At 48.3% G+C, this 23985-nt stretch overlaps 1 protein-coding gene and 1 pseudogene across 1 annotated transcript in view; one reads left to right on the forward strand and one right to left on the reverse strand.

Moving 5' to 3' along the window:
* BAALC (BAALC binder of MAP3K1 and KLF4) overlaps window positions 1-23985 on the forward strand; it is a 58707-nt gene that overhangs the window by 29414 nt on the left and 5308 nt on the right. The window contains exon 2 of the mRNA XM_054708745.1: window positions 13754-13920. Within this exon, the coding sequence (XP_054564720.1) occupies window positions 13754-13920 (167 nt within the window). The remainder of the gene's footprint in view (window positions 1-13753; window positions 13921-23985) is intronic.
* LOC103292367 (40S ribosomal protein S25-like) lies at window positions 8372-8850 on the reverse strand (annotated as a pseudogene).

Consider the following 23985-nt stretch of genomic DNA (forward strand, 5'->3'; position numbering starts at 1 on the left):
TAATTCCCCCCAAATTAATCTATATTGTTGCAAATGATAGGGTTTCTTTCTTTTTATGGCTGAATAATATTCCATTGTGAGTGTGTGTGTGTGTGTGTGTGTGTCAGTGTCACATTTTCTTTATTGATTTACGTTGTTTCCATGTTTTGGCTATTACAGATGGTGCTGCAGTGAACATGGGGATGCAGATGTCTCTTTGAGATAGTGATTTCAATTTTCTTCAGATATATACCCAGAGGTAGGATTGCTGGATCATATGGCAGTTCTAATTTTAATTTTTTGAGGAACCTCCATACTGTTTTCCATAGTGGCTGCACCAATTTACATTCCCAAACTGTGCACAAGGGTTCCCTTTTCTCCACATCCTGGCCAACACTTGTTATCTCTTGACTTTTTGATGGTAGTCATCTTGATAAGGTGAAGAGACAGAAGTAACTTGCCCAATATCACATAACCAGTAGAGGAGATTGAGGGGATTGAGCCCCAGTCTGTCTGACAGCAAAGCCAATTCTCATTGCACTCTAGCACCTCAGTATCAGCGCCCCCCTCCCCCCCAAATTGTAGTGAATAAATTAATCCGGTTCCTTTTAAAACTCCCAAAGGGTCTTGCCTGTTGTCACCAAACTCCACTTCCATTGCGCACAGGAATGATTTTCTGTCTGTCTCAGTGCCTCCTCTCACCCAAGCTAATCTCCCTGCTGCCCTAGAGACTGTTGGTTAAACTTGCCCGGGTAACACCGCCCTGTTCTCTGCCCCCAGAAATGGAGTCTGGAGTTCATTACCCTGTGGCCCTCCGTAAATTGACTTGTGACTAGGAGAACAGCAGTGGGTAATTGTGAACCAAGCTACTGAATACGGTTCAAGGTTATGGGATTTTGCAAAGTTAATCCAAATGGTCTCAGGTCTCCCTCTCTCTGGCTGCAGACGTGCTCACGTGAAGAGAAAAGCGCGTGTTTCAACACTGTGCCTTGCCACCCCCGTTCTCCCGGGACCCCGAGCCCTCTGCAGTCTCCCAAAGCATCTCAGGGCGTCCTCGGGTGCGGCTCCTGAGTCAGACCTGCCAGCTGCTGTTCTCTACCCGCCGGGGTCCTGTTTTTGCATTTTGTTTTTTTCTCTTTCTGCTTAAGAAAGTGTCCCCTCCCTTGGAGGCCCCTCCCCCGCACATCCCGGGCACTGGCCTATGGTCCAGGCACGTTTATTTTTTTATTTTTAATTATTATTATTTTAAAATATACTTTATTGATTTTTTACAGAGAGGAAGGGAGAGGGATAGAGAGCTAGAAACATCGATGAGAGAGAATCATCGACCAGCTGCCTCCTGCACACCCCCCACCAGGGATGTGCCCACAGCCAATGTACATGCCCTTGACCGGAATCGAACCTGGGACCCCTCAGTCCGCAGACTGATGCTCTATCCACCGAGCCAAACCGGTTTCGGCCAGGCACGTTTATTTTTGCAGCACTTATTTTGCCAACTTCCAGTGGGCACTGAAGTGATTGCACTCTTAATTATTGCCACCACCACCGATACTCTAGAGCAGTGGTTCTTAACCAGGTGGGTTTTGCCCCCTAGGGGACATTTGGTGAATCTAGAGACATTTGGGGTTGTTACAAGTTGGGGGCGCCTGCTATTGGCATCGGTGAGTAGAGAGACCAGGGGTGCAATGCTCAGGACAGCGCTCCCCAACAAAGAATGACCCGTCCCCAGCGTCAGCGCTGTGAGGTGGAAAGCCCTGCTGGAGAGCGGCGTACCCAGAATGGGCGGGCGACATTCTAAAGTCGGGAGACCTCTCCCTTTTCGTGTTGTGCTGTAATTGTAGAGGGGGTCCCCCGTAGCGTTGCTTATACCCTATCGTGGATACTTTCGTGGCAAATCGCTTCCCGAGATTTTGCTTTCGGCCCCCTCCTCTCCATGGGGTCAGGTGGTGGACAGAGGACAGATCTGAGGGACACACGCCGGTTCTCCTTGGAGTTGTCCTCCCCTCTGACCTTGAGGCTTGGCTCTCCCTCTGCTGGGTGAGGCTGCTGGGCCTGGCGCCCTTCCCTGAAGGCGAGCTGTTTTCGGGGAGGCTCCTCAGTCCCCGATGCCAACACGCTGCCAACCCCACCACTCTGTCCCGACACGTCTGAACTCCAGGGCAGGTCCCAGCTTAAGCTCAAAGGAGAGGGGGAGTCTTTTGTGAATCGATGTCCAGGGGCTATGAACGTGGAGGAGCGCTATGGCAGGCACAGCTGTGGTTTAGCCCTGTGTCAGCTGGACTCTCTCTTTTTTTTTTTTTTTAATATATTTTATTGATTTTTCACAGAGAGAAAGGGAGAGGGATAGAAAGCTAGAAACATCGATGAGAGAGATACATCGACCAGCTGCCTCCTGCACACCCCCCACCGGAGATGTGCCCGCAACCAAGGTACATGCCCTTGACCGGAATCGAACTTGGGACCTTTCAGTCCGCAGACCGACGCTCTATCCACTGAGCCAAACCGGTGTCAGCTGGACTCTCTTGTCAGCAAGGAACGAACAAGTCAACATCCACCGGAACAGAACTGTGAGCAGCAAAAGGGACTGACTGTTGGCTCGGGGAGCAGAAAGGCCAAGGGTAGGCAGGCTTGGGGTGAGGCAGAGTTCAAGGTTCAGGTGCTCTCCAGCACCCCCGTCCCCCTCTTCACATTTCAAGCCCCCTCTTCTGTGGGGCTCCACTGTCAGAGAGGCTTACGAGACACGATACCTGCCGGGTGGAGACTGCGACTTATGCCTCTGTGCGTCCCAGAGCCTGGGGGAACGCCTGGGGGGTGTGATGGCCTTCAGCAAACACTGGCTGAGATGACCAGGAGAAGCAGAGAGCTGGGTGTCCGATGTGCGCTAAAAATGAGGGAAGGTGGCCATGCTCTCTGAGAGAGGGCAGTGTTAGAACACAGAGTGGGGAACCAGATTTGTAGCGTGGCCTCCTTCTCCTCAGGGATGTTTGAGCCCCCCGTTGACTGATTTTTCTGGACAGGAACGACAAGGCCGTGGGTCCGTGGTGTGGGGCCTGCGCGAGCCAGTCCCCGTACTGCGTCACCTAAGGCCCTGCATGACCTTGGCTTCATGAAGTTTTCCACAGGGCTCCCTGCCTTCTTATCAGCCCCTGAGGTCTGCCCGGCCGGTGTGGCTCAGTGGTTGAGCATTGACCCAGGTACCAGGAGGTCATGGTTCAATTCCCAGCTCAGGTTCGGAGCTCAATCCCCAGTAGGGGGTGTGCAGGAGGCAAACGATCAGTGATTCTCTCATCATTGATGTTTCTATCTCTCACTCTCTCACTCTCTCTTTCTCTCTCTGAAATATATATATATATTAAATCCCTGAGGTCAGATCTAGATGTTTAGGATGGGAAACTTGAAGAAAAAGCTGAGTTAGAGGAAAACCCCTGAAAGGACATTGATTTTTCTCAGGCGTCACGTCCCTGTGTCTATTACACCACGCCCAGCAGAACTATCTCACAGTGGAATCTGTGCATTTGGGGTGGGGGCAGGCCACACAGCAGGTTATTGACTTTACGGATGATGCTGTCCAAACTCTTCCATCGGAAAAGCCACCTCCTTTCGTAAACATCAAGGATGGTAATATGATTTAAATCAAAGCCAACGGTACCTGCTTCCAGGACATTGCAGGAACTTGTCAAAAGTGGGAGCTTGAACTTGACTTCTCAGAAAAAATAAAATAAAATAAAGGGAGCTTAAACCTGCTTTTAAAGCTAGCCAGGGAAAGCTGCAAGGACAGGAACTGGGGATTTGAGAGCCAATTACTGCATTCCAGAAACACAAAATCCAATCTGCCCAACTGAAGTTTGATGTATGCTTCCGGCAGAAAACCCACAGCACCTCTGTCCGGTGCGGCTGCTGCGGGAGAGATGCCGGACGCCACCAGCTACTGAGGCACGAACAGCGAGTCGCAGAGCGAGAAGGCTGTCAAGCTGAATCCTGCTCATTCTGGCCGTGTCCTTTTGAAACGGTCACTGGAAACCTTTCCATCCAGATTGTGGTTATAGATGATTATCCTAATTTATGTACTATTGTTTTACTCCTCCAGCCCCACCCCCTTCTTTCCAAGTACTCAATTGCACGTACTAGGTGTGCATTTTGGCCAAAGCCATCTTTCTGAAGCGGCCGCGTTTCCAGCTGCAGCCTTCGGAGAGTGGTTTCCCATTTGGAGAGTCCAGCGGGGAAGACAGTCATTTCAAAAATGCACTCAGACCGGGAAGGGAACCTCTGGAGTAGGCGGATCCCCAAGGGCAAGGCTCTCTCCTTGCTGGATGCCCTGCCTCCAGGCCTGAGCCCTTCAAAGGGACCCTCCGCTGTCCCAGGTGCGCTGGCCCACAGGACACTGTCCAGACTCCTTAACGAGGGCCATATGACCGCTCGTGACTCGGCCTCTGCCTCCCTTTGGCTGTTTTGTTCTTTTTCACCAGCAATACCTCTTGGACATCTCTCTTCCCTGCATCCCAGATATCCTGCCAAATGGCAAGGACAGAGTCTCTGTCCTTCCCTTCTGCCTCCGGGGCCTGGAACGGGGCCTGGCCCCCCAGAGAGATGCAATAAATACTCAGGACGGCACCAGCTGTTCCCCATGGCCTGCTTTTCCCTGGCGCTGTCCACTCCTCTTCAGCACAACAGGGGCCCAGTGGCTGGTTAAGCTCCAAATTACCTGTCCTCCTGAAGGAGGTGAGACACACGAAGGGCCTGTTAATACGATGCTTTATTTTTCATCCTTGTCACATGTCAGGCCTCGAATAACATGCAGTGAACAGACCCTATGTAACAGCCGTCAGCCTGTAATCTGGGGCTCCCGCCTCAGCTCAACCTTTTTGGCCTCCTGGGTTCCCTTCGTCTCTGGCCTTAGACCCTTTAGGGGTTGCTACACCCTGACTGGATCTGGGACAGGGTTGTGGACTTGGCGAAGGTGATCTTTGCTGATACTCTCTTGTTCGTATGCCTTTTCTCTATTTTCTTTCACCCACCTAGTGCCCTTGTTGTGCCTGGCGTGGGAAGCTGTGACATGAGCCCCACTGTGTGCCAGGCTCAGAGCGTGGGAAGCTGTGACATGAGCCCCACTGTGTGCCAGGCTGGCGTGGGAAGCTGTGACATGAGCCCCACTGTGTGCCAGGCTGGCGTGGGAAGCTGTGACATGAGCCCCACTGTGTGCCAGGCTCAGAGCCAGGCTTACCTTCTCTTTTTCTTGGATCACCAATCTTTGATGCAGAGATCATAATTCTCATGTTATACCCCAGGAAATTGAGGCTTAGTGCTGCTAAGTAGTGGGGCAGTGACAGAGACAGTAGTTGGGGATGGATATCTTTGGAGTCACACAGGTCTGGGTGCTGAAGTCCTGGCTCCACCACTGGCTGGCTGGTTGTTTTGAGCAAGTTCTTGGCCTTTCTGAGGCACCGTGGTCTCGTGTGTAAAATGGTAGTAATCGTAGCAGAGCTTGACACATTATAGACCAAAATAAAGGAGGGGAGGGAAGTGTTATTACTTAGTCACTTCTGAAGGGTCACACAGCTTACAAAGTTGGAGCTGGGACTTGATCCTAGGCCTGCCTGACTCCAAGGGCAGTGCCTGCCCCACTGTAGTGCCCTCCTGCTGGGCACATAGCGAGCTGGTTGCCAGTGATGCTTGTTGAGTGAACATGAATTTAAATCATTTAACTCACAGACACTGAGAGCCCCAAGAGGTTCAGTCTCAAAATGGAGTCAGATTCAGAGATACCGAATAAAGAATAAAAAGCTATTAACATCCTGCACTCTCCAGGAAGTGTTTCATTTCTTCTTTGATTTCATTGGTAACCCATTCGTTGCTTAATAACATGCTATTTATCCTCCATGTGTTTGAAAGTTTTTATTGTAGTTGACTTCTTGTTTCATGCCATTGTGATCCAAGAAGATGCTTGGTATGATTTCAGTCTTCTTGAACTTGTAGAGACTTAGTTTGTGTCCTAACATGTGGTCTATCTTTGAGAATGCCGCAGGTGCACTTGAGAAGAATGTATATTCTGAAGCTTTGGGGTGAAATGTTCTGTAAATGTCAAGTCCATCTCATCTAGTATATCACTTAGGGTCACTGTTTCCTTGTATATATTTTGTCTGAAAGATCTATCCAGTGAAGTCAGTGGGTGTTGAAGTTCTCTACTATGACTGTATTGCTGTCAGTCTCTTGTTATAACCTTGGCTTTAAGCTCAAAATTGATAAAAGATTTAAATGTAAATCATGAAATCATAAAAATCCTGGAAGAAACCACAGGCAGCAAAATCTCAGACATCTCTCGTAGCAATGTTTGCCGATACATTTCCTAGGGCTAGGGCAAGAAAAACCAAGGAAAAAGTAAACAAATGGGACTACATCAAAATAAAGAGCTTCTTCACAGCAAAAGAAACCATCAACAAAATGAAAAGGGAGCCCACTGTATGGGAGAACATATTTGCCAATGATACATCTGATAAGGAGTTAATTTTCAAAAAATATAAGGAACTCATACAGCCTAACAAAAGGAAGACAAACAATCCAATTAAAATATGGGCAAAGGATCTAAATAGACACTTCTCTAAAAAGGACATACAGATGGCCAAGAGACTTATGAAAAAATGCTCAAAGTCACTGATGATCAGAGAGATGCAAGTTAAAATGATAACGAGGTATCACCTCATACCTGCCAGAATGGCTACTATCAACAAATCAGCAAAGGACAAGTGCTGGTGAGGATGTGGAGAAAAGGGAACCCTCGTGCACTGCTGGTGGGAATGCAGACTGGTGCAGCCACTGTGGAAAAGCGTATGGAGTTTCTTAAAAACATAAAAAATGGAACTGCTATTTGACCCAGTGATCCCACTTCTAGGAATATATTCCAAGAAACCAGAGACACCAATCAGAAAGGATATATGCACCCCTATGTTCATAGTAGTGCTATTTACAATAGCTAAGATCTGGAATCATCCCAAGTAGATGAGTGGATAAAAAAAGCTGTGGTAATTTTACACAATGGAATACTATGCCGCTGTAAAAAAAGAAGGATCTCTTACCCTTTGAGACAGCATGGAGGGACCTGCAGAGTATGATGCTAAGTGAAATAAGCCAGTCAGAGAAAGACAAGTATCGCATGATCTCACTCGTATGTGGAATCTAAGGAACAAAATAAACTGACAAACAAAATAGACCCAGAGAGACGGAAGCGTGACGAATCTCAGAGGGAAGGGGAGAGGGACAGGAAGGGATTAACCAAAGAACTTACATGCGTATATGCATAACCCATGGACAAGGACAATAGTGTGGTGAAGGCCTCGGAGGGAGTGGGAGCAGGTTGGAGGGGGCTCCAGAAAGGTGCTGAGGGCCTGAACCCTGCCTGGAGTAGAGGCCACCTGGCTGCAGCCCTGAAACAGTAGCTATGGGGAACCGAGCCTGGCTGTGGCTCCCGGGGGTTAGAGGAGAAACGGTGAATCTAGAGTGGATGACCCGAGGGCTGAGCACCCGGCAGGAGGACCATTGCAGGGGACTGAGGGGTAGAAAACACGCCAAGGAAGTTGAATTAAATGTACTCATCTCGCTGTCTGTACCTCCATGTGACCTACTTGCCTCTGCTGGCAAGTTACCGGGAAAGATCTGCTCCACCCTGGAGGAGGAAGACCTTTGAGCTGTGGATTAGCTTTAAAACCACACACAAAAAGCCTTTCATGTATTCTGATGACACCAGATGTCTCCTCCTTGCCTGGCCCTGGAAGGAAGCGTATGCTTCACTGAAGAGCTTTCTTCAATGATGTGGGTAAACAAAATGCGCGTGGAAACAAAGGCTTTAGACCCTGGCAGGCCTGCGTGGCAGCCTGACTCTGGCATCAGCTGTAGGGTCTCAAGCCGGTTACTTAACGTCTCTGAACCTCAGTTTCCTCTTCTGAAAAAAAGGGGGGCAGGAGGAGGACAGTAGCACTTACCAACAAGGTTGATGGGACAATGAAGTGGAGCTGGGAATCAAATTCCACGCCACGCTCTTCGTTACCATTTGTTTCAGGAACCTTTCTTTGCATCCTTGGCTCTGAGCTTGGGGCTGGCCCTCAGCAGGAGCCCACGAGTGTGAATTTCATTTCATTTCTTCTATCAGCCTCCATGCCGCACCCCCAGGCTTTCCTTTCAAGCACTGTTCAACAATCCCCTCCTTCCTGAGGACTAACCGTGGCTGGTTTCAGTCCCGCCAGCAACCCCCAGGTTCTTATGAACAACTATATTGTATCCCATCCACCCATCCACATTAGCCATTAGGGTATCTCAGTGAACATTTCCGACGGCCATACAGACGGTCAGACATCTCATCTCTTCATTTTATTGATTGATTGATTTGATAAAGTTGTATTTTTCAAAATGTACAGCTGGTGGGGCCTGTTGTCCATGCATCTTCTCCAGCAGCTGGGCATGCCATGCCGCCTTTGGTGTTTCTGGTGTAAATCACTTGAGCTCTGTGCTTTGAAACTAGTTGAGTAAGTCCTTTCCTAAGGAGCTCCTGAGGGCTGCCCTGGCCAATAGGACCTTAGTGGAGGAACCTCGGGTCTTCAGTCTCTCAGAGACAACAGCTGGGCTATGAGCTTAGAGTTGGGAACAGAGTTTGTCACATGTTGCTTTGTCAAACAAGACTAGGTTATTGAGCTTGTCCCGAACTTTGCCTTGGGACCTCTTCTTCGTTTTGGCCTTGTCCCTGGACTTGTTCACTGGGTCTTTGTCTTTCCTGGCTGACTTTCCAGCATCTTTCTCCTCCGAGTTGTCCTTGGGCGGCACAGCCAGACTCAGGGAGCAGGGCCTCCACGGCTGCCTCGCCAAGATGTCATACCGAGAGCTCATCTCTCTTCATTTTAAGGGATGGAACTTTCTTTGTAAATTAGGCGAATAGCAAGGTATGGATTCTTATATGTTGTTCTTGTATCTTTATATTTTATTACTATTTTTGATAGCATAATTGGTGATTAAATGTAATCTAATAACTAAAAATTACATAGGCAAGTACTCTGGGTGGGTACAAAGCCTTTACTAATAAGAAGAAGCAGAATATGACATAGCTCTATTTTTTTAAAAATCACTTTTATTTCACAAGTCATATATTTAAAAAGTAGAAATGTTACAGACAAGGCCCCATGAACCCCTCTCCCCCTCTGACTTTGGTCCCCTGTCTTTTCCTCAGAGACAAATATTGTTATTACACACACACACACAGTGGCCTAGAGAGCGTCCCCCACAGGCTCTGCAATGGAGGGAGGTTTTCTAGGGGAAGCACAGAGGACTGGAATGCCAAGGCATCAAGGTGTGTGTGTGTATGTATCTCTGCATAAAATATATAACTATGATAACATGGTATATAATAGTTTTTTCCCATATGAAAGTTCTTTTTACCATCTACTTGCCTTTTTTTTTTTTTACTGATTATTATTCATTAGATGTCTATCTATATAAATCTACTCTATACTTTTAGGTTGTTGTGTAGTGTTGGGCAGGGGGAAGTCTACCCTCTACCCTTCTTGAGTTCTTCTAGCTGGACTAATAATAAAATTCACACAAGACCAGATTAACAGGAAAAAAAATACAATTTAATGCATGCCCACAGGAGATCATAAATTAGGCTCAGAGAAATGAACAAGTTGCCTTGTTATCCTTTTTAAACAAAGAAACCATAAATTTGTGCAGCGTTGATAGGACAAAGACACTTAGGTTTGGGTGCTCATTAGTGAGGAGTCTCAACACGGTTTGGGCCTGGGTAGTAAGTTAGAAAAGGAGTAACAAGGTTTGTTTATGTCAGCTTTTTGGCCCTGGATTCCTTCACGCTAGCTTTTTTTCATTTTTATTAAATCTTCATTGTTGAAAGTATTGCATATGTCCCCTTTCCCCCATTGACCCCTTCTAGCCTGCCCCCACCACACACCCCAGGCCTTCACCAAAGGGTGTCTCTCTTAGTCCCCCTGGAGCAGGGAGGGCACCTTCCCCAGGGGAGATGTATTTCCTGCATCAAGGAGACAAGGGAGGGCCAGCCTGCCCTCTGGCCCTGGCTGCTTGTCAAGAAACTTTAAATCAAAGTCACCCACATCCCACTGTGAGATCATTTGGGGTAGCCTGCTCCGGGCTCCGACAGTAGAATTCCATAATCTAGGGAAACCACAGCTTATTTAATTATCTAACTGACGAGTGGCTACATCGATTCCACTCTTCACTCGTACAGTGGCCTAGAGAGCGTCCCCCACAGGCTCTGCAATGGAGGGAGGTTTTCTAGGGGAGGCACAGAGGACTGGAATGCCAAGGCATCAAGGTGTGCAGCTCAAAACAGATTCTGCCAGTTGTCCTCCAAGATAGATAGTTCTCTTTGTACTCCCACCAGAAATATGTGAGAGGACCCATTAACCCACACCCTTTCAACGTGTAATATTAGCAGACTTCTTAACTTTTGCCATTCTGGTGGGTAAGAAATGATATCTTGTTATTGAAAGTTTGCATGGCTCTATTTTTCCGTCGTCCTTACATAACCTGTCAAGTTCCCAATTAAACTACAGAAGCAGAGGGGGTTGGCGTAAGTGTTTTGTATCCTCTCATGGCACACAGTGCTAGGCCCAGGGTAGGCTCTAGTAGATAGAGGCTAGAGGATGGATTGATTGGTTTGGACCATTTTTAAATTTCAAGAAATAAAACAGCAGAGGTGGAAACTTCAAGAAAGGAAGGTGCCGCCGATCTGATCAAAGGGCGACAGGGAAGGTGAGCCCTCGGAGAACACGGGGAGATTCTGAGGGTGTCTGCAGGGGACAGAAAGGTGAGATGTTGACTTTCCCTTGTGGCTGCCTCCCAGTTTATCAGCTTGTTTCTTACCTCCTGGGTGTCTGTTTGGGGAGAAAAGACTTCAGGCCTGATTTCCCCAAGGACAGACAGGACTCTGCATGCTCCTTCCTGCTGTCCTTTCTGTTCCAGCTGTTGCTCTCGGCAGGCGTCTTTCTTGCACGCTGCTGGGTACGAGGGGATGCCATTTCCACCACCAACCCCCACGGCCAAGTGCGGGTAGGACAGGCTGGTGATTCATCTCAGGGACTGTAGCCCTCCTGGTCAGGACCCATGGCCTTTGGGGACTGACAGGCTAGTGCTGCAGTTGTCCTTCTAGACTGTGTAAGTCCATTAGTCATTCTTTCTCCCCAACTATTGCCCAGGCCACACTGAGAAGCTCTGTTCTAGACTCTCATGTGGGTTCCGGGCCCTGGAGTCACCAGCCCAAGTCACAGCACGCCTGTTTCCAGGTTCTTCATGGGCCTCGTCTCCTGATTCATTCTCAAGGTTTGCACACCCCTGGGCCAAGGGCCAGCTGTTAGAGGGAGCAGCAAAGATGAAGATTGAATATGTGTGCTGGGCTGTCCATACGCAGGCATCTGAGGCCCTGTTGGTGCCAGATGGAGGGGAGATGGGAAGAAAAGGGGTTCAGACTGCTGGCTGGTGGAGGAAGGGGGTGCAAAGATTTGGGGTACGCCCAGCTGAAGGAACCCATTTCTCTGTACATCTGGAACCCATTTACAGTGTTCCCATGTACTAGGGCCTGCCAGTCAGGAACTCTGGGCCAGGCATTTTCTGCTGTGACTTCCAACGTTTTGAATTCTGATTTTTCTCCATGGCCACAATCGAGAGCCTCTTAGCAGTTTGCAGAGTAGGTGGGTAACACATGGACTCACTGGTGACATGTGACATTTGGCTCATTGCTTCCTCAGTGTTGGGACTGGAGCCTCATCAACTCGGTGTAGTCAGCCACCCCTCCCTCCCTCAGTATAGACACACTGTGCTTCTGATGCCCGCCTCAACACTCTGGGAAAGGGTTTTGTTTGTTTTCCTTAAGTGTGATGAAAAGCAAACAAACCCAGGCAAACGCCCCAAAGGAAAGATAGGCAAATGATTTGACAATTTAAAACAAACACCTAATTAGCTAATAGGCATACAAATAATGTAATATCTCTACTAAGTCAAGAAGTGTAAATCCAGGCAATGAGATGCTTTATTTTGCCTCTTAACCTGGCAAAGATGGGAAGCAAAAAAGGAAATATTCAGTGTCTGTGAGGGATTGGGTAATATTGCATTTCATGTACTCTTAGCAAAAGGGCAATGGGGTAATTGGAGATTGATAGGGATAAACGTAGCAATACATTGCAAAAGACCTTAACATGTGCGTATCCTTTGAAATCTTGAACACAGTGTTTCAGTCTTCTTACATCCATTGGTTGCTGATGCAAACGGTGATGTCAGCCTCATTCTTGATTTTTGTCCTCTTCTGAAGCGTTTCTTGTTCTCAGTGACGTTCTGAAATTTCACTAAGATCTATCTAGGTTAGTTTTCTTTTTATTTATCCTGCCAAGTACTTGGTAGGCTATTTCAGTTTCACATTGTTCTTCTGTTCTGAGAAATACTTACTTAAGCCAGATAATTTGCTGGAATGACTCACAGAACCCAGGGACACTTTACTTACACTTGCGGTAGAGGACAATGTAAAGGGTACAGATGGAAAGCCAGATGAAGAGGTAACATAGGGCGAGGTCCAGAAGAGTCACAAATGCAGGAGCATCTGTCCCCCTGGGGTTGAGGTGCACTACCCTCCTGGCACATGGGGGTGCTTTTACCAACCTTAAAGCTTCCCTACACATCATCATTTAGGAGGTTTCATGGAGGTTTGAGCATTAGGTGTGATCAATTATTAACTCAATCTCTAGCTCCTCTTCCCCTCCCGAGAGGTGGGAGGTGAGACTGAAGGTTCCAAGCTCCTGATCAAGGTTAAGTCTTTCTGGCAACCAGCCCTCATCCTGAAGCTGTGGGAATCGGGGCATGTGTTGCCTCATTAGAACAAATTTGCCTATTACTCCCAAAGTTCCAAGGATATTAGGAGCCAGGAGCAAAGACAACGGTCATAACCAAAGGTGCTCTATCATTCCATCACTCAGGAAATTACAAGGGTTTTAGGTGTTCTGTGCCAAGAACTAGGGATGAAGACCAAATACATATCATTATATCACATAGACTGCTCCATGCTTGCTGACTGGCCTCAGCTGGTGGGGGAGCAGAGTGGCCAGCACACCAGGCTGCCCCTGGCCTTCCTATCGCACAGCCCCTGCCCACTTCCGGTCTCCCTCTCGGACTCTCCCTCGTGCTGTATGCTGCTCTTTATCCGTGAATTCCTCACTGTAGTCCTCCTCTGGTGTTTCAGTGAGGCTGTGTGTTTATACATATTCTATCATTTCTTGGCATTTGTTATGGGAGGGACATACTCCAACACCTTGAGATGGAATTATGGTAAAAACCTGTATAACCTTCGAACCAGTAATCCACTTCTAGGAATTCATCCTAAGGAAGTAATTAAAAGTAAAGCTTTAACTACGAAGAGTTTCGTCACAGTAACATTTATTTTGAAAACATATATTCCACTAGGAGGGATTAGTAAAGTAAATGGTGACATATTCCCATAACAGCAGACCGTGTAAAAAGCAGTATGACAACATTTAATGGCATGGGGAAATGCCATGGATGTATTAAGTAAAATGATCAGGTTATGAAAATTTTTTTTTTAAACATTTCATCTTTGTAAAAACAAAACAACAACACGCATGTTCTTATCGAAAAGGGTCACTTGGCGTGGTGGGGTTTCTGGTGACTCTCCTTTCTTCTTTTTGGCTGAAAGTTTTCCACGCTCTTGGGGATTGTTTGTGGCAAGACTCTAGCGCCATGCTCTGTCTCCCTCCCCCAGGGGTGCTGGAAGATGGACTGTCCTCCAATGGCGTGCCCCGATCTACAGCCCCAGGTGGAATATCCAACCCAGAGAAGAAGACGAGCTGTGGGACCCAGTGCTCGAATCCTCAGAGCCTCAGCTCAGGCACTTTGACCCAGAAACACAACGGCCTTCGGACCACAGAGGTAGGTAGGTCACAGCCACACACCAACTTGGGCCTGGAGAAAGGGAGAGACTGTGCCCTTGGGAAAGACAGGGAAGGTTCGCCTTGCTAATGGCAATTCTCTGCCTCACCCATGTGAACATTGCTGCAAACAAAATAGCAAGACCCAATACCTACCCCAGCCCCTGCCTTGAGGGTTGCTAGGTTTAGCTGAATCAGCTGAAATGGGTCCTTGATGTTGGCATTCTAACGGAAGTGTGTTTGCTTAAAGACAGCTTTGTTCAAGGATCTCCTTTCCCGTGTCAGGTCTCACCATCTTGATCATGAGGACTGTGCTGGCTGGAGCAACCAGTCTTAGGCCAGGCAGTCGGCCCGTCTTAGGGGTTGGCAGCATGGGGAGTAGATAGGGAAGGAGAGAGAGGACCAGGCGGGCTGTGCGAAGCCCCTAAGGGGGACTCTTGCCACAGAATGTTGCTGTTGGAAAGGAAGTAGGGCTGCGGGGTCCCTGGCCTCGCTGGCATCCTTTCTGATCCTTGCTTCCCTCTCTGAGCTCTTGTTGGGAAGTGCTCCTCCCATGGGAACGAATGCCCTTGGGAGGCCAGCCCAGACTCTGCAGCCTCTTCCTCCTTCCACTCTCTGTCTCCCTCCCACTTCCTCATCTTTCCCATCTCCCACCTCCGTTCAAAGTCCACTGCTTACTGCATGCTCCAAACTCATTTTTCCCCTCTTCCCTGTTATAACTTACTGGTCCTGTTTCTCAAGCCAATGACACCTGCTTTCTGAGGGCACAACTGGTCATCTAATGATGGAATTTCTGCTCACATCAGTGCATTACCTCTCTAAGCTTTGGTCAAAAAACCTGTTGCAACTTCAGCTCTAACTCTCATTAAGGAAGTAGCCTTGCAGGAATCACTTAATCTCTCAGAGTCTCAGGTTCCTTATCCACACAATGGAAATAATGCCAAAATGAGAGAGCAGATGGGCCTGCTCTTTGTAAACTGAGAAGCATTATCAGAAAGGCGGGATGGATTAACAGGGATGGTTAGGCACACAGTGCCATTTCCCAATTATTATTATTTTTTAAATATATTTTTATTGATTTCAGAGAGGAAGGGAGAGGGGAGAGAGAGAAAGATAGAGAGAGAGAGAGAGGGAGAGAAATATCAATGATGAGAGAGAATCATCGATCAGCTGCCTCCTGCAGACCCCACACTGGAGATTGAGCCTGCAACCCAGGCATGTGCCCCAACCAGGAATCAATCCATGATCTCCTGGTCCATAAGTCAATGCTCAACCACTGAGCAATGCTGGCCGGGCCCATAACCCAATTATGCAAAACCGATGGTGGCCATTCAGATACAGTAGACGGTAATGGGTAGGGAGAAGATTTGAGGATCACAGTGGCCCTTCCTGGGATTCCTAGTGCCTACTTCGCCTGTGCATCAGCTGGCCTTCTAGAAGACTAATCATCATTGCTATCTCCCAAGGCAGACTGGGCCCCACAGAATTACACTCAGAAGCTCCAGTATGGGCCCTGCCATCTGCCCCCTAGCCTCCTCCCCACACTTGTGCCCTTTCCCTTTGAGCCAGGATGTGCATGGTAGGGAGGAAGCCGCTTTGCCTGGTGCGTGACGTGGCACACACGTTTGATTTCCCACCTCCCTGCCTGCCCCATCATCCATCACTTTAACATTGTGTTCTGTGAGTTACAGAGTGCTTTTGGATCTACTGGTTCGGTAAATCTTCCCAAGAGCATTTTGCGAAGTAAGCGTCATCCTTATTTGATAGACAAGGAAACTGGGCTGCATTTAGTAATTGTCTGACAGGAATTGGCTGTTTAAGTGCTGGAGGTGGGTGCCAGTAACTTTAAATTGAAACAGGCGACTATTAGAACGGGGGAGCATAGAGATCAGAAAGTACTTTTTTTGCTGAAGAATAATGTGTATTAGTCAGCTATTGTCGTAATAATGCTGCATGACAAAGCACTTCAACAGCCACTGGCTTAAAATAGCAATCCTTTTCCTCCTCATAATCAGTGGTAACTTGACCGATCCCGGCCTGACTTCAGGCTCCAGGCTCCGGGTCTCGCGGAACCTTCTTTTCCACGTGTATTGTTCTGGGAATCGGGCCAAAAGCGCAGAAGCATTCTGAGGTATATTCTCCTCAAGACTCTGACTGTGTTGGGGCTCAGGGCAGGCTGCCCCAAAATATGCCACTTGGGCATATTGATTATTTTTATTTATTTATTTATTTTTATTTTTTTTATTTATTGATTTCAGGGGGGGGGGGTTGATGACAAATATGTGATACCTTAATCAATAAAGTAATTTAAAAAATAAAAATAAATTTATTGATTTCAGAGAGGAAGAGAGAGGGAGAGACAGATAGAAACATCAATGATGAGAGAGAATCACTGATAGACTGCCTCCTGCATGCCCCCTACTGGGGATCAAGCCCGCAACCTGGGCATGTGCCCTTGGCCGGAATCAAACCTGGGACCCTTTAGTCTGAAGGCTGACGCTCTATCCACTGAGCCAAACCGACTAGGGCTATATTGATTATTTTTAATTAAAGTTACTTAAGAAACAGATGGTGCTAAAAGAGCACGCTGACTGTCCTTGGTCTCTGAAAGCAGGAAATAAATCTCCTGTGTGAAAGGTGCCCTCCCCACCGGGAGGCAGGGAGACTCCTCATCGCCGAGACAGGAAAATCGGGGCTGCGAGGGCTGTGTGAACAGCATTGCTTAGATTCTTCACTAATTGAGCACCTAAGCTTAAGTTTCTTAGTCTTGTCAGTTCTTCATGAATTTATGGTTTCTTTGTAAAAAAAAAAAAAGTATAAAAGCTGCCTGCTTTGGTCATTTCTTCAGGTTGCATATCTGTGAGACCCCAATAGGTACAAACTTGATTTCCTCCTGTCAATCTGTCTCATGTCCATTTGATTCTTAAACCAGCCAGAAGAACCCGGAAGGGCGGAAGGAAAATATTTTCCTCCCTGACAGCAGAAACCCAAGAGGGCGAAATCAAACTGTTCAAACACGTTTACGTCTCTGTTCACATCCTACCAACCAACCTCCTGTTGGCCAAAGCACAACACATGGGACAAGCTCTACAGCAATAGGGCAAGGAAGTACACTCTGTCCCTGGTGGAAAGATAGGAGCAATAATGCAACCTACCACATATAACATACATACAGAAAAACGCACAAGTCATAGTTCAATGAATTTTATGAGGTGACACACCCATGTAACCATCTTCCATATGAAGATATTATCACTACCCCAGAAATCCTCCTATGCCCTTCCCCAGTCACCACCACCCCCTCCCCCCAACATAACCACTTTCCAGCACTTGTTTATTTTCAAGATTTTTATAAAGGGAATTATACAACATGCACTCTTTGGTGTCTGGCTTCTTTTGCTCGATATTATGCCAGTGGGAATTATCCATGTTGTTGTGAGTGGCAACATTTCCTCATTTTCGTATGTATATTTCATTCTACTGGAAGGACATTTGGATTATTTTCAGTTGGGGCTATTATGAACAATGCAGCTATTAATATTTTGTTGTTGTTTATATGTGTATTTTTTAAATTTTAAGCCTTTTAAAAATTGAGATTTATTGGGGTAACATTGGTTAATACCATTATGTAAGTTTCAGGTGTACAACTTTATAATACATCTCTATACTCCATTGTGCTCACCGGCCCACGCCTAGTGTGCTTTCATCACCATACATTTGACCCCCCCTTTACCCTCTTCATCCTCCCCATACCCTTTTCCCCTCTGTAATCACCGTTCTATTGTCTGTATCTATGAGTTTGTTTGTTTGTTCATTGCTGCTTTCTGTTTTACATACCACATCTGAGTGAAATCATACTGTTCTTGTCTTTTTCCATCTGACTTTATTTCACTTAGTATGATACTCTCAGGATCCACCCATGTTATCGAAAATGGCAACATTTCATTGTTTTTATGGCTGAGGAGTCTTCCCTTGTATATACCACATCATATGTTGAAGGACACCTAGGTTGTTTCCATGTAACATTCTTGTGCATGCCCTTCTGTGGGCATACACTTCTTTGGGGTATATACGTGGAGTGACATTGCTGGCTCATAGGATGGGGATATATGCAACTTTAATAGACACTAACAAACAGTTTTCCAAAGTGGTTACACCAGCTTACACGCTCACCAGCAGCATATGAATTCTGGTTATGGAACATAAGCGTTTAAAGCCAGTTAGTTGTGCTTAGTCCTCTTAGACATGGCTTAGGCCGCTAGGACATTGCGATATTATCTCACTCAATCCTCACGGTGACTCTGAAATGTTGATATTGTTGTCTCCAGTCCACAAATGGAAATGGAGACCCTGAGGTAGCGAGGGAGAGCACTTCCTCAGTCCACACTCACATGCACTCTGGGATCTCGTGTTGTTATTAAAGTCTGGCCAAGCGGAGCCAGACCCTGGGACCACAGCAGCAGCGTAAACTATTGCCGGGGAGTGAGGACCACACACAAAGCACCAGAGGGCAGATGGCTCATACTGATAAGCCAGCCAGGCTGCTTTTGTGTTCACAATTCAATGAACAATGGCTACATTGAGCTATTTCCAAACTAAGATCAGGGAGCAGATAGCTTTAGTTGTAAGCGCTGCTAAATGCATCAGCGGTCTTCCTATGCTGCGAGCTCACCAGCCACCAGATGTCCTGGGTCCCTGACTGGCGTGGCAAAGGTTTTCCATCTAAGGTGTCAGTTCACAAGACAGGTTTACCTCGGATTTCCGTTTCTTTTCAGCAGAGCCATCTCATACCAAAACAGCTCTCGGCTACCTAGAATCTGTCCAAGGAACTTGGTTTTCCTCCTAATCCATCCAGGGCCTTGGACATACTGTTTCTTCCTGGCTTGTCTCTTAGCCTCTGGACCAAAGCTTCCTGCATTTTCAGCATCTGGCTCAGGCAGTATCCACTCACCTCTTCCCTGTCTTCCTCTGCTCCCCCAAGATGACCTGTTAGCATTTCACAGCTTTCCCCTGGACATCACCTGGCCCCACCTGGCTGACGGTCCTTTGTCACTTTTTTAAAGCTTCCCTTCTCCAGAGGAACCCTTCATGGAGCATGCGTCCTCATGGGCGTAGGTGCCTACTGCAGCACCCTGTTCAGATTTCCAGCACGCCTGTGCGTTACAGGTGACCCTTGCTAGGCCTGGGAATTTCCCCACCAGTTTCTGGAAGCACTCTTTGGGCTCATTCATCGAATGTTCATTGTTGAGCACCGTCTAGGTACCAGGCACCATCCAGGTTCCAGTGCCAACCACCGAGGAGTGGAAAAGGCACGCGGGTCCTTTGCTCTGAAGTAGCTGCCGTGTTAATGAGGGGTGAGGGTGGGGTCCCAGATAATATAAACTAAGTGGTGCTGGGACGGAGATAAAAGGCCACTGGTAGGTAATAGCAACCACTCTGCTTAACATAGATACAATCGCCCACAGGTCCAGTCGCTCTCTGAAGGGTGATGAGGGGCTGCTAATGCCTGTGAGCAAGGGCATCTCATGTTCAGAGCCCTTCTCCTCTTCGGGTTCCACCAAACAAGCCTCGCCTCCCCTCCGTCCGTTTTCTCTGGCCCCTGCCTTATGCCTGCTGTTCCTCGGTGCTAACTGGCTAAAAGAATGTGACAAAAACGACCTTCCACAAATTGGAACGGGCTCTCTCAGTGGGAGCTCCTGCTCTTTCCCCGTGGCACCTTGATTTCCTCTGGCCACTTGGGACTCTCCCACTCCCCAGCATCGATACATCATTGCCTGGGTCTCCTTCCCCCAGCTCCTCTCCTGAGCTCAGCAAACAACACGAGAGGAAGCGCGGTCGCTGCTTGCTCTCTCTTGCTAATGAATTGTTCGGGGACGCTGGCTGCCTCCAAAGATTATCCACTCCGCATCTTGAACGTCCCCTTTCCTCAGGCTTTGGACTTGTTTTTCTCTCCCAGAACGACCTCCTCAAGTATTCAGCTGGGGCAGAAATCGATGTGGCTGTAGCTCCGAGTAGACGAAGCCCCGCACATGTGCTGGCCTCCCAGTGAGCTTCATGTCATCAGGAACCGCATCTGTCCGAGTTGCCTGATTATTCCTGGCAACGTGACCAGCCCACACTTAATGGAATTAGCCAGTGCCCGGACTGTTCTCACCTAAGCGTCCTCCTCGGCCTCCCTCTCAACCTCCCTCCCTCCCAGCCTGCAGTGTCTGACCGCAGGCAAGGCTTGGTCCATCCAGGAAAGATGGCTGTGGCCAGAGAGGGAGGCCTGACCCAGAAAGGAGGCGAGGGCCAGCCCCGTTTCTCCTGGATGGCAGTAATAGGAGATATCTGAGAAGAGTTTGGAAAGTAAATATGAGTGTCTCCTAGGAAAACAAAAGCAAGACATTAAATGGAGGGGGAGACGAGAATAAACTATTGGGGAAAACCAAAGAGAGGGAGACCTTTAGAAGGTACTTGGGGGTACTCACTAGTTCCATCCTGGCAGTCTAAAGATGTAGGGTGTATGTGTATGTGTAGGGATTTCCACGGAGTATCTTTATATTGGCTGCTTCCTTATGTAGATGAAGAATTGCAAGACTCAATTCTATTAGGAACCTCTATGAGGAACCAATTCTATTAGAAACCTCCTTCTTTGTATTCTTCCCTTGCCCGCTGAGCCTACTTCCGAGTTACACTCCTGCCTCGTATGTGCTCACTGACTACATGTTGATTGACTGAGACCAGCCTAATACTTCTCTAAAACTAGAAAGGTTTCCCACGGCTCCCCTCCCACCCATCCCCGCTCCAGCACCACCATCACATGATGGATGGCGATTCTGTGGGAGCCCAGTTGCTTTCCCAAAGCAGGTTCTCCTCCCTTCTTGCTGTTGGATCTGAGGTTCAAGTTGCACAGCAACACCTGCTTGGGACACCTGATACCTGATAGAGGAAAAACCTCAGGCTGTTAGCCTAGGCGAGCGCCTTGTGTGGGGCGGCACACTGCGCAGGATTGCTCCGGCCTGGGGCGTTCTGGAGGGGTTTGCCTGCAGTGTGCTCTGAGCCCTGCCTCTGGAGGCCAGCAGCCTGGCCCTCGGTGGATGTGCTGAGATGAAATGTTTCCTGACCAACCTCGCGTGAATGCCCTACAATTGATGAAGCAGCAGCAGCAAGTAAGTCATGGGATTCAGGAACAGCTAGAGGTCTGTTATCGTGTGTCTCTCTTGAACGGGATTTGACTGAAAAGAAGAAAACTCTCTTGAGTTACAGCTGACAAGGCTCAGTTGTTAACCTTCTGGGAAGGAGGAGAGGAGGAAACTGACCTTTTCAGAGGGTCTACTCTGAGCCAAACACACACTCTGTTTGGTGTTACCTTTAACCCTCAGAACTCTAAGAGGTGAGCAGGTCCCTCCCCACCTGGGAAAACAGGCGCAGAAGGTGGTATTCGGCCAGCACGGCGCAGGGAGTCGGGACGTGGCTGTGTTGGGGTATACACACCCAGGTCCGTCCGACGCCAGACCCCATGCTCCTCCTTCCCACTACCTGGAACCAGATGGCGGAGGATTTGGGGTGAGCTCTGGCAGTTGTGGGAGGCTGGATGTGGGACCCAGAGCCACCATTTTTAGTTCAACTCACCACCTATATTGACATTGGCCTTGGGCGAATGGTACGGCCTGGGTGACTTCAGCTGCCTCGTCAGGAAAGGGGGCACCGTACCGTTCCCAGTCATCCAAGGGGGGCAGTGCCAGGGACAATCAGGAGCATAACTGAAACCCTGTGGGGAAGCTGAGGTTTAGTCAGGGCAATGTAAACAGGTCTGTTTCTAGGGATTCTCTCTCTCTCTCTCTCTGAAGATTTATCTTCACACATGCGTTCTTCATCAGATTACTTGTTGGGTGTCTGTTCTGCAACAGGCACTAAGTTAGACTCTGGGATACTGCGGTGAACACAACAGACTGGGTCCCTACCTTCTTGAAGTTTATAATCTCATAAGGACATAGAAAATAAGCAAGCAAGTGAATAATAAATATACACTGAGTGGCCAGATTATTATGATCTCTGAACACATAATAATCTGGCCACTCAGTGTATATCCTACCTAATAATAGACAAATATGCAAATTGACCATACCTCTGACACACCCACAAGCCACGCCCACCATCCAATCAGAGCGAGTATGCAAATCAACCCAACCAAGATGGCTACAGCCACAGAGAACAAGGTTTCCTAGGTAACAGAGGAAGCCAAGCTTTCCGCCTGCCCTTGCCAGGCCTAAGCCTCCACTCAAGCTACAAAGTTTCAATTATAGAAGGTAAACAAATCGAAACAGAAATGGCAGCAGAATGGAGCTTGAGAGAGCAGGCCAGGGTTGCCCTCGGCAACAGGGGAAGCAAAGCTTTCTGCACACCCTGGCCAGGCCCAGGCCTCTGCTTAAGGCTACAAAGTTTCGATTATAACCCCAACAGAAATGGCTGCTGGCCGCAGAGGGAGCCCCAGGCTTGGCTCCGCTCCAGGCTACAAAGTTTCAATTGTAGAAGGAAAATAAATTCCAGATACCAGGGCCTCCACTTGGGTTGCCAGGGGGCATGGCTGGCCTGCAAACCACCACAGGCCCCTCGCTCAGGCCGCTCCATGCCCCAAGGGAACCCCACCCTGATCAGGGACACCCTTCAGGGCAAACCAGCTGGCCTCCACCCCTGTACCAGGCCTCTATCCTATCTAATACAAGAGTAATATGCAGATTGATCATCACTGCAACACACAATATAGCTGCCCCCATGTGGTCAAAGATCCTGCCCCCATGTGGACACAAGATGGCCACCACAAGATGGCCAGCAGGAGAGGGCAGTTGGGAGGCACCCTGCCTGCAAGTGAGGGCAGTTGAGAGGGACCAGGCCTGCAAGGGAGGGCAGTTGGAGGTGATCAACCCTGCAGGAGAGGGCAGTTAGGGGTGACCAGGCCGGCAGAGGAGGGAAGTTGGGGGCAAACAGGCTGGCAGCAGTGGTTAGGGGGTGATCAGGCTGGTAGGCAGAAGCAGTTAGGGGCAATCAGGAAGGCAGGCAGGCAAGCACTTGGGAGCCAGCAGTCCTGGATTGTGAGAGGGATGTCCGACTGCCCGGGATCGGGCCTAAACGGGCAGTCGGACATCCCTCCAGGGGTCCCAGATTGGATAGGGTACAGGCTGGGCTGAGGGACAACACCCCCTCCGTGCACGAATTTCGTGCACCGGGCCTCTAGTCCTATATAATAAAAGGCTAATATGCAAATTGTCCCCTCGACCAGGAGTTTGACCAGCAGGCAGGCCGGCCAACCACCCATGTCCCCTCCCCCTGGCCAGGCTGGCCAGACCCCACCCATGCACAAATTCATGCACTGGGCCTCTAATATATATATATACTGAGTGGCCAGATTATTATGTGTTCAGAGATCATAATAATCTGGCCACTCAGTGTATAATCAAGCCACGGTTAAAAACCAGGGAGTACAGAGTGTGAGAGAGAGTGAGATGGTCCTCCGCTCCTATGTCCTAGGAAACCCAGCCATATTCCATAAAATCACGCACCGAACACCTCTGGGGAGGCCAAGGGTGGCCAAAGCGTGGGAGCAAGTGTAAGTTTTTACTGATTTTAGAGAGAGAGGGAGGGAGAAGGAAAGAGAAACTTTGATTGGTTGCCTCCTGTACGAACCCCAAGTGGGGATCGAACCTGCAACCTAGACATGTGTCCTGACCAAGAATCGAACTGGCGACCTTTCGGTGCACGGGATGACAGTCAACCAACTGAGCCATACCGGCCAGGGCGAGCAAGTGTTGCTTTTCACTGTGCCCTTCTCCACTCTGAATTTCCTTTAGCATAGCTATGTATTGCTTTTATCATTAGAATACTAGTTACACAGAAAAATTGTTGTCTGATAAATTGTAATCTCGGCCTTTTTTTCTTAGTTGTCTGCAAGGGACTGAAAGGGGTCATACCATGTTAGGTAGAGATATATTTGCAGAGTCAGCGTTAAGCTGAGCACGTCTGCTTCCATTTTGGGGGAAAGTGAGAGAAGAGGCTGAGCAGGTTTAGGCCAGTCTTGAGTCCAGGC

This window comes from Eptesicus fuscus, chromosome 19 (assembly GCF_027574615.1).
Source record: "Eptesicus fuscus isolate TK198812 chromosome 19, DD_ASM_mEF_20220401, whole genome shotgun sequence".
Lineage (NCBI taxonomy): Eukaryota > Metazoa > Chordata > Mammalia > Chiroptera > Vespertilionidae > Eptesicus > Eptesicus fuscus.